General features: G+C 34.4%; 1 protein-coding gene and 1 long non-coding RNA gene across 3 annotated transcripts in view; one reads left to right on the top strand and one right to left on the bottom strand.

Annotated features, from left to right (window-relative positions):
• Positions 1-706, top strand: part of LOC111088748 — a 9,119-nt gene extending 8,413 nt beyond the window's left edge. The window contains exon 3 of the long non-coding RNA XR_002613173.1: positions 542-706. This is a non-coding gene — a long non-coding RNA (uncharacterized LOC111088748). The remainder of the gene's footprint in view (positions 1-541) is intronic.
• LOC106470992 (nephrocystin-4-like) overlaps positions 1-11,092 on the bottom strand; it is a 90,807-nt gene that overhangs the window by 7,206 nt on the left and 72,509 nt on the right. Inside the window, exon 23 of one of the 2 annotated variants that reach the window (XM_022399631.1) lies at positions 7,246-7,389. In XM_022399631.1, the coding sequence (XP_022255339.1) occupies positions 7,246-7,389 (144 nt within the window). Of the gene's footprint in view, positions 1-7,245; positions 7,390-11,092 lie in introns of those variants that run through there. The other variant, XR_002613172.1, reaches the window with a different exon arrangement.

The following is an 11,092-nucleotide window of genomic DNA, read 5'->3' as shown; positions in this document are numbered from 1 at the left end:
CGATTTACAATCAGTCAATACAATTACAAACCACTACATTAGGTCTATAATGTTTACTAGATCTAGATCTTGCCTGTTGCATATATTGCCAATCTTGCACACCAGTTAATATGTTACATCAATCTCATATTTTCTTTTTATTGAACATACACTTACTCTAGAACTTGTATTTGATCTACAGATGAATGATGGAATAGTGTAATTTACTTCTGTATGTCAATTTGGTCTCACTGTATTTCAGTGGGCGGCTTTTAAAAGTTAAAACTGCAAGCGTTAATATACACAAATGACGTAACACACTGTCATATTTACTTAACGTAGGGCAGTGGCACTATATCCTAGGGGATTGCATAATTATTAATTAATAGGCATTATAGGCCAGAGGAAATTTGACGCCCCTTCACACCTGTGCCTGGGAGCAACTGCCCCCCTCTTGCTGTGCCACTGCAGATCCTCTAATAGTTTATGTTGTGTTATTGATTCTATAATAGTTCTTTATGTTGTATTGTTGATCCTATAATATTTTTTTAAACTCAAACAGAACATCCTGGTCCTGTAAACTCAAATAGAACATCTTGGTCCTGTAAACTCAACTAGAACATCTTGGTCTTGTAAACTCATCTAGAACATCTTGGTTCTGTAAACTCAACAAGAACATCTTGGTCCTGTAAACTCAACAATAACATCTTGGTCCTGTAAACTCAACTAGACAATCTGGGTCATGAAAATTCATCTAAAACATCGTGGTCATGAAAAGTAATCTAAAACATCGTGGTCATGAAAAGTCATCTAAAACATCGTGGTCCTGTATACTCAACTAGAACATCTTGGTCCTGTAAACTCAACTAAACAATCTTGGTCTTGTAAACTCAACTAAACAATCTTGGTCCTGTAAACTCAACTAGACAATCTGGGTCATGTAAAGTCATCTAAAACATCGTGGTCATGTAAACTCATCTAAAACATCTTGGTCCTGTATACTCAACTAGAACATCTTAGTCCTGTAAACTCAACTAAACAATCTTGGTCCTGTAAACTCAACTAGACAATCTGGGTCATGTAAAGTCATCTAATTCTATAATAGTTCTTTATGTTGTATTGTTGATCCTATAATATTTTTTAAACTCAAACAGAACATCTTGGTCCTGTAAACTCAACTAGAACATCTTGGTCTTGTAAACTCATCTAGAACATCTTGGTCTTGTAAACTCAACAATAACATCTTGGTCCTGTAAACTCAACAAAAACATCTTGGTCCTGTAAACTCAACTAGAACATCTTGGTCTTGTAAACTCAACAAGAACATCTTGGTCCTGTAAACTCAACTAGAACATCTTGGTTCTGTAAACTCAACAAGAACATCTTGGTCCTGTATACTCAATTAGAACATCTTGGTTCTGTAAACTCAACTAGAACATCTTGGTCCTGTATACTCAATTAGAACAGCTTGGTCCTGTAAACTCATCTAAAACAGCTTGGTCCTGTAAACTCATCTAAAACATCTTGGTCCTTTAACTCAACTAGAACATCTTGGTCCTGTAAACTCAACTAGAACATCTTGGTCCTGGAACTCAACATATATGGACTCAGTCATTTTGATTGGCATTGCAATCGCCATTCAACTACTATGTAATTATGAAATTATACACATTACAACTTTTAATATAGTGAGTGTATCTTAACAAAATTTAGTAAGGTTTTAGTTGACATTAGAAATCTTTTATACTCAAAAAACAAAATTTTTATTTATGATTTGTGGAGTCAGTGAGTGCAAGGTGTTAAGATTAAAAAATAGTTTTTCATTTTACAGCGTTCGTATTCCTCTTGCATAACCTATATATCAATACCAAACGTTTTTCAGTAAAACTTTATATTTTATCTGTTATATTTCTACTTATTACCATATGAAATCAGTTCCTTTGACCAGCCTTGTAACTACCAGAAAAAAATAAGAAATAAATCTAAATAACATCTTTGTTGAATGACTGCATATTGTAACAAAAAATTATAACAATTTATCCTAAACAGCTTAGCTCTCAAAACAGTTTATATCTGTTCATATTTATTGATTTGTTACTCTTTGAACTGTGTCTTACTACTAAACCCATAAAAAAACATGGTAAACACATTACGGAAGATACATTATTGAATTAGATAATGTACATACAGCTTGTGGGCAGACTTTGCTGAAAACTTTTCATCTAATTTCTTTCCATTTATGTTTTCTAATATAACCTAATAGATTTTAAATTTTTACATTTTAGATACTTTTATAAAAGCAAATCAAAATTTACAGAAACAAAGTTAGTATTTATGTCTGGCCTTTTGTTTTTTTTGCTCTTGGTCCCCAATGAAACTTAACCTTATTTTTTTTTATGTTGTTACATAAAATAATTATTTATTTCAAATATGCTATTAAGAACACAAAATAATAACATGCACAAAGAATATAACGACTGTAATTTAACTGGCTTTCTAACTAAGATATAAGTGCATTACAATATTTCAATAACATGACTGATTTGAAACTGATGATACTAAAAGTGAATATGTAGGCCAAATAATTCAAAACTTGGGGAACAGTACCACTTCTGAGCCAGGTATACTCTTTGCCCATGTGTGGAATGTTTAAGATATCAGAGTGGAAAATGAGAAGAACACACCAGAGTGGGAGAGAATGTGGTAGAATAGTGATCCTAACCAAAGAAAGATATTGTAACTCAATCCCACAATGAGAAAAGTGGATAAACAAGGATGCACCCCTGGATGTAGAGTAGCTAGGGTGTGGCGGACTGTACTAGATGCTAAGGAAAAGGTGAGGATGTTGAATCTGATGAGAAGACTCTGGAACAAAGTCTGGGAAGAAAACAATAAAGGGGAGTAAGCCAAAAAGATCAAAAGCCAAACACAACTGGTGAGGGTAGAAGAATAAAGATCTCGACTCAAGGAAAACTGCCTAGGAATAAAGAGGCGGGAGTGGGCACCACTAAAAAAAGTTGTAGGGGCAATACAATAACAAAGAGGACAGACCATACATAAGAGTCAATATGAATCAGGATGAGGATAAAAATAGGAAATGAAAGGAATGGAATTAGGCAAAAGGTGCAATTACCTCCCCTAGCCACCAATGTCTTGGGTAGGAAAGAAAGATCCAGATAAAGGAGAAGATAGGGAGTGGGAAAAATATACAAGAAACATCATAGGAAACAAATCCAATGTACAGAAATAGAGTAAAAGGAATTATGCTTCAAGGGAAGGTGAAACATCGAACACGAGGAAAGTGATGCAAACAAAGGTAAAGTGAGGGAATAAAAGATCAAATGAATCTCCCAGGTCAGAATGGTAGGCAGTCAGAGAGGACGACTAATCTGGAGGGAATGTACGAACACAGTAAAGATAGGTGAGGTAAAAACTCCATGGCATTGGGAAAAAACGAAATTATGGATCAAGGCTGCCCAATAACCTAAGATCCAGGGGATTGAAGACCCATGGTTGAAACACCAGGGGAGAAACTCTGCCACAGGGGTTCGATCTGCGGGAAATCCCTCACTCATACATTAATTGTGGAACACTTTCCATTTATACCAATAAACACCCACTAAAGAAGAGCGAATGGAACAAACTAAAAGAAAGCAACCTGCAAGTATAAACCTAAACTACCTGCTGAGGACTGAATAAGAGCAAAGTGTGAAGACAAATGATGTGATGTCCAGATTTAGTACTGGTGAACAAAGAAGAGCAGGAGACAAAGGAACACACAGTGGAGATAAAAGTTGGAGCTGGAGAAGTTGCAGAAATCATGGTTAAGCTAGCCATTAAGGAGCAATCAGAAACCTCACAGAGAATGGTAGGGATGAGGGAAATTACTCATGGAAGTAAGAGAATGGGGAGGGGGGATGAACATACTACAATCTGTGGGACAATTCCCAGCTGAAGGCATCAATAGCCTTAGGTAGATGAGGAGGTACTGAATACCAAATAGAGGTAATGGGAGGTTAAGAGATGTAATAAAGGGATCTATGTGGGGAGAATCCCATGGAAGACAAAGCCACTAGAGAACAAGAGAATTGAGAGACCACTCCAATGGATAGAATGTGTCGGAATGAGAAAAATATACTGCAATCTGAGTTAGAGACCGAGAACATGATATGCAAGGATATGAATATTGTGCAAGGAGGCCCAAAAGAGCAGATCGAATATGTGAAAAGAGAGGAAGTGCAAACAGGAGCAATGCCCCCAAAAAAAGGGACAAGAGAAGAAAAGGAACACACCATAAAACCCTATTAAAGGGAAAGAAAACAAACAGCAATGTCACACTTGATACTAACCCAAAAGCAAAGATGTCATGCGAGGAGGGAATGAACTGAAGATGGCAAAAACCCCAACATGGAAGAGAGAAAGAGGAGGTACCTCTCAACAAACCTGAAATGTAAACAGAACACTAAATAAAAGGAAACATTAAAGATATGAGCGACAATAGGGGAAAGAAGAATGACAAATGCCGGAAGAAATCTGCCTGAAGTTAAACTAAGGTAAAATTGAAAGCCCGTAGAAGGTAAGGCTTGTAATACCAAAACTGAAAATGTGTAAAGGAGGTCTAGAAGATTCTGTAATAGGATTATGGAAGTCATTCCATGATAAGGTCAGGGAGAACTGACAATTTTAGGATGTTGGAAAACGGGTTTTGCCACTAGATGGGGAGGTGAGCATTAGTGGAAGACACTAATGGCAGACACCGGCTCCCAGGGACCAACACATCAATTTAAATTACTGGTATGAAGGATAAATTATAAACGAAACAAAATTAATGGTAAAAAATATAAAGTAGAAATTAAACGAAAGTAGCTGTAAAAAGTACAAACTATAAAGAAAAACAAAATGAAATGGTTAACATAGTGAAAAACAGGAAGAAAATGGTGTATGGAATGCATCCCTTATAATGTTGAGTTGAAAAAATTTAGAATCATGTGGATATGAACCTGTCCATAATACTATGGGAAACCAATAAACTACATAATGGTAAGAAGGATAAATTATAAACTAAATTAAATTAATGGTAATAATTATAAAGCAGAAATGAAATGAAAGTAACTGTAAAAGGATAAACTATAAAGAAAAAACAAAATTAATTAATCAACATATTAAAATTGGAAGAAAACAGTGTAGGAAATGAATCCCGTATGATGTAGTAGTGAAGAAAAACTGGAACCTAAGTAGATATTAACCCCTCAATAAAACCACGGGCAAACCAATAAATAATATAGTAATGAAGTCAAATCAAACAAGATAGTGAACAGAAAATCTAAACTAGAACTACAGTGAAATCGAAATGAAAAAACACTTGTTAAGCCTATTTGTACAGTACAGAACAAAGGATAACCTAAGAATGAAAATAAAAGTGAAACTGAACAATAAATAGGCACAATACTGAGAGTGGGCCCTGATTCAAGGGTTCCACTCAAACCAAGTGAAGAAAAAGATTATTAACGAAATGAAACAGAAATGATGATATAAAAGTAAGGAAATAACATAGTTAACCTAATGAAGGATATACAATGTTAAGCCTAATCGGGTGGTATAGAAGAAAAACAATGAATACTAATTATGAATCGTAACGTAACTTAGTATTAACTGATCTAAATAACCGTATGCTATGGAATTCAAATAATTAAAGATAATAATATTAACAATAAAATTGTAAAACGTCTTATCTTTCTAAACTGGGTGGACTGTATGGTAAATGGTGGACCAAAAAGCACGAGGTGAGATCCGACGAAAAACCGACATTAGACAATTAAACTCTCGATGAAATAAGACAGAAAATGTCCATGGAGTAACATGAATGAAAGCCATTAGAAACATGCAAAAAAACATAGAATCTCCATATTGGGAATGGAGACTACGTAATGGAAATGAAGAAACAAACATTTGATATCCAGTGGTGGAAAAAGGCTATCAAAGATCTCCGTCCACCTGAACAGGGTTTATGTCTACAGGAGAAATTGTGTGCGATAACAGAAGAAAGAGGCTGACCTTTTTAACGTTCTGTTACGTCTCTGTATGTTTGTTTGTTAATTCTTCTAAGATACAAGTCCTTTCTTTATAAAACTTGTTTATTCTTCCTCAATACAACTTTGTAATGTACTTAATTTTCACAGTTACCCACACTATAGTTCACAACAATTCACTCACTTTCTATCGTGCTTAGACTTAATTGTCCGTCCCCGCAAACTATAGTTGCGATCTCTTTGTCTGCTATCCTCAGTTCCTGCCGACCGTAATCGCTGTCTTTCTTTCTCTCTGCCTGCTTCGTCTCCGCTACATCTCTGTCTCCACTACTGCTTTGACTTCGTCTGTCTCTATCACTGTCTAGCACACTTATATACGATAATACTGCCTGTTCTAGAAACTTCTAAGACTCTCAACACGTGCTACCAGTGTCAATTAACTCCTGCTGTCGCAACACACTGGCGAATCTTCGTCACGTGACCCCGCTGTCGTAACACACTAGCGAATCTTCAAGAATACTTGTCACGTGACCCCCACTGTCGTAACAGTTCAATCTCCCGGATGATAAGCACCGTTAAAAAAATCACTCAGACTACGAGTCACCCACACCTGTGGCCTCTGAGATAGCACTAGTCGTAGCCGTGACCCATGAAATGGTAACTTTAGCTTTTGAATGCAACTAGAATAAATTAAGTCAAATTTCAAATTCCAGAAAATCTGGAAGTTATAATAAATGAATACCACATCATGAGTACAATAAATACAAACGTGAAACAGTAAAGAATGACAATAAACAAAAAAAGTCAGTGTTCAAGCACCGCCAAATGAGAAGTGATAGTTTGGTAGAGGCGCACAGAGGGAGTCACATGCATCATGTGAGTGTACTTGCTCCTATTGGTGGAGACATGATGCATGATGATTTACATGTGAGATATGTTGGAATCACTTGATTCCAATAGGGGGGGAAGAAGAAGGCTTGTGGCATGCATAAATAAAAGTTTGTATATTGAGAGCAGGAATGAACGAGAACAGCTAATCTTGTTAGAAGAGGGAAGTACCTATCAGAATTTTGTAAACACAATAATCACCTTCAACATCTATTCTATATACTAATTGTTATGGTTCCTGTGTACAGAATACAAAAACGTAAGATCTTCTCTCTATATTAACTCTAATGATATATTGTTTTGGATACATGTAACAAACATCTACTCTATATACTAACTGTTATGGTACCTGTGTTCAGGGTGTAATGGCCTAACAACCAGCTGAAGTTCATGAACAGTCCCAGCAGCAAGAACAAATGGTTCAGAAGGATAAAACTGCACTTCTTCAGGGTGAGAAGTAAAACACTTAACCAGCCGAGTTGACTGAGTACCTCTGAAATAATATTCATACAGCAAATTTAACAGAAAATCTCTAAAAAGTGACAAAATAAAAGACAATGTTTATATCGCCCTATATGAGACTCTTAAGTGAGGTGTAAACAAACATGTAGTGCATTATTTTAAAACATATTTCAGTATTCCTTTAGGGATTTGTTAAACAGAAATTAATTCAGTCTTATGTTCTAAATGGTTATTCTGACTCAGAATGAACATTTCAGCAAGATTATATTTGCTTTCACCCAATCCACCAGAGAAATTTTCAACAGAATCAATCTCAGATAGTTGTTTTTGCACTGAAGTATGAACAAAATTTCATAAGCTAAAGAAAAAAATGAATACACTTTGTAAGAATGAAAAAAAAACTGTCTATATCTTACCAAACACAGTTGTTACACAGTTAAGCCAGATATTCAGTAAAGTGTATGAATCAGTGTTAATTATATATATATATATATTTAGTTATTCAACCAATTACCATGAAATTCTACAAGTAAGTTTATTTGTTTCTTAGTCATAGTATCTGTAGTAAGATATTTCTGTTAGTGCATTGTTTGTAAACTTAGGCCTACAAGTTACCTTATGTTTGTACAGGCTATCTTCACATATACATTGTTGGCTAGAAACTGTGTTTCAATACCCATGGTGGGCAGAGCACAGATAGCCCATTGTGAAGGTTTGTGCTTAGCTTCAAACAAAGAAACATACTTTAATGTAAACAATAACAGATTAGTTTATTTCTCTAAATTGTTATATGTGTTCTTTTCAGTTATCAGTTTGTATTTTTACATGACTCTGTAACTCTTGAGAAAGACATAAACTGAAATGTTGGGTTTGAATAAAATCGTTCTTTTCTGAAGTTTGTTAGTCACTTTAATGTAGCCCCTCAGTGGCACAGTGGTATGTATGCAGACTTACAATAAACCTGTATTGTCACGTGTTATTGCACACACGTTAAATTGAATTGAAATGACTAAGTGACAGAAAACTGCAACCTATCCAATAAACAAAAAGAAATAATAATAATAACTAGCTGCAACCCACAAAACATTTGCAGTAATTTTCATGCCCTTTGCTTGAATTTTCCTTATTTTATCATTCTAACAGCATTTACGTTATGCTTTCTTTCAGGCATTATGTGTTAGGTCAATAAAACCTGGTCTATTTTAAAAAGTTTTATAAGGTCCAACAAACACACTCATTTAACTTGTTTTTTATTTAATAAAACTACAGTAATGTAACTTTATTTAATAAGACAACACATAAAGTAAACAGTAATGGTATTTATAAAAGTTTACAGAGTATGAGATGGTTATGAGCATTCTGTGTATGACAGTTTTATAGGTTGAAACAAAGAAACTAAAAAAAATGAAGAATAAATCCATACTAAAGAACAAAGTAGCTAAAAGGTGTTTATAGCAGTCTATGAAACTAACCGAAACTAAATTATTGCAAACTAAAGTGTTCACAAAGTGATAACCGTATGGTTTTAAATGAACTGTGCATATGTCTTTTAGACAAAAATAAGTTGAGAAAGCCCACAGCAATTGTATTTAGTGTAATGTTCATTTTGTTTTAGGTAATTACACACAAATTAAGTGTTGTTCATGTGAAATACCTTGCAAATAAAAATTAAAGTTGAAATTGAAGCCAGTCGTTATGTGATGACAACAATATTGTGTCATTTCTGTAGCATGCTCATTCCATTCAAAATTCTGAATAAGCATAATTTTGAATGGAAAAGCGGATATGCAATTCGGAGTCCTCCAACAAAGGCCTGTTTAATAATATGAGATTTGTAGTATTAGATCGAGAAATGTGTGGGAAAAGTTCCAGACAGACAAATGCAAGCTAATTGTTTATATAGATTACAAAACCCATGAATTACTTCGATTTATTTTAGGCTTATAAGATTGAATCAGGAGAGAGACTCTTTGAATTTATGATCAAGGAAATTATTACATTTGCTAAGAGATTAATGTTAAATGGTGTTTTATCTACTGTACCACTTTTCTTTAAAAAGTGTTTCCAGATTCATGGTGGCACGGATGTGTCCCTTAAAACATTCATGTACTGTACAACCAGTTTCACCAATGTATTTATCATCACCATGGGTACATGCCATTTCATATATTACATTTTTAACAGTACAAGTCATCCAGTCCATTGTTTCTAGCAAAATCTTTTGATTTACAATCGTTTTCTTATTGAAAGCTGAATGAACAAGTACTTTTTAAAGTGTAATCCCCAGGTTTTGAACAATATGAATACTTAACCCAGAATTTATGATAGCTTTGCATAAATGCTTAATAAGATATTCATCAACAAAGGGTAGACCTGATAGCATTTTTAGTCTGTGATGATTTATTGAATTGCTTTTGTCCAATTACATTTATAAGTAACTTTTCAAAACTATCAGAAATGTAGTTATCAGGGTGACCATTACCTGGGAGAAATTTTCTTAAATCCAACCTAGAGGTTCTTTTACCATCATTAGTGTAACAGATTTTTTTCAATTCATGGAAGTTGTCCAATTATCATACCATATTTGATATTAGATGGATGATGCCAGTTGAAATGTAAGATCAACAAATTTGTAAATCTGGGTTGTGGTATATTTTGGTAACAAGTTTGTTATTTTCAGCAGAGACCATGGTAGGAAGGAATGTTGAGACCTTGAAAGAAGGCCCAGTGTGCAAAACACTAAATTTAATGATAGGATGTAAGTTGTTAAAGAAATAAAAAAATTCTGAAAGTGATTTAATGTTATGATTCAAAGTATCAAAAATGTCATCGATGTAGCAATACCACCAATCAGGTTTTTGTTCAATTTCAAACTCTCAGTGCAAAATTGTGGAACTTTCAAAAGTGTACATAAAAATTACAGAGAGCAACAGCAGCATTGTTACTCATAGCAAAACCTTGCTTTTCTAAAGAATATCATCAAAAAATAAAGTAGTTGTTAACCAGAATGTAGAGGAGAGTATTATTGATGAGTTAAAATGGTATATCAAATGTATCATTTTAGAAGATTCATAACCACATTTATTCCCTCCTCTATCAGAACAGAAGGTCACATGGCAACAACAGCCAGAATGAATAATACAGTGTCAGGGCCAATAAAACAGTCATCATTTCTTAATCTGTTGATGAAGTCATGGGAACTATTTAAGTGTGAAGGGATATCATTGAGAAGTGGGTGAAGTAATTTCTCTAAAAGCCATGATAAAAGAGCAAGAGGAGAATTACACATAGAAACTATAGGTCTGAGAGATATGTTTATTTTATGTTCTTTAGGCAGTCATTATAAGTTGGGAGCTCTAGAGTATGAAGGTATGAGATTATTTAACAGGTGTGAGGAGATACTAGAGTTATCTCTAAAGTCTTTCAGTATGTCTTTAGTTTTGTTCTTGAGACATTTAGTTTGGTCTAATAATGGCTGGAGACAGCTTGAATGGGTAATGAAGAAAAACCTTAATATAAGTTTAACATAACAACAAATGTACAACGTTTCGACAAGGTTTTGTCATCATCAGGTACAAGTAATTTACACTAACACAGATATATATATATACAGATTGAATAAAGAAGTCACATGACCGGAACTGTTGTGAAACTTAGAAGAGGTATCTAGGCACCCCGGAGTGTTGGTTTAGAGTAGGGTTGTTTTGTTCAATTAAGATGGATTCCTTGATTTG

Source organism: Limulus polyphemus, unplaced genomic scaffold, assembly GCF_000517525.1.
Source record: "Limulus polyphemus unplaced genomic scaffold, Limulus_polyphemus-2.1.2 Scaffold4342, whole genome shotgun sequence".
NCBI classification, from domain to species: domain Eukaryota; kingdom Metazoa; phylum Arthropoda; class Merostomata; order Xiphosura; family Limulidae; genus Limulus; species Limulus polyphemus.
The sequence above is the reverse complement of the archived record's forward strand: the minus strand, read 5'-3'. Positions and strand labels throughout refer to the sequence as shown.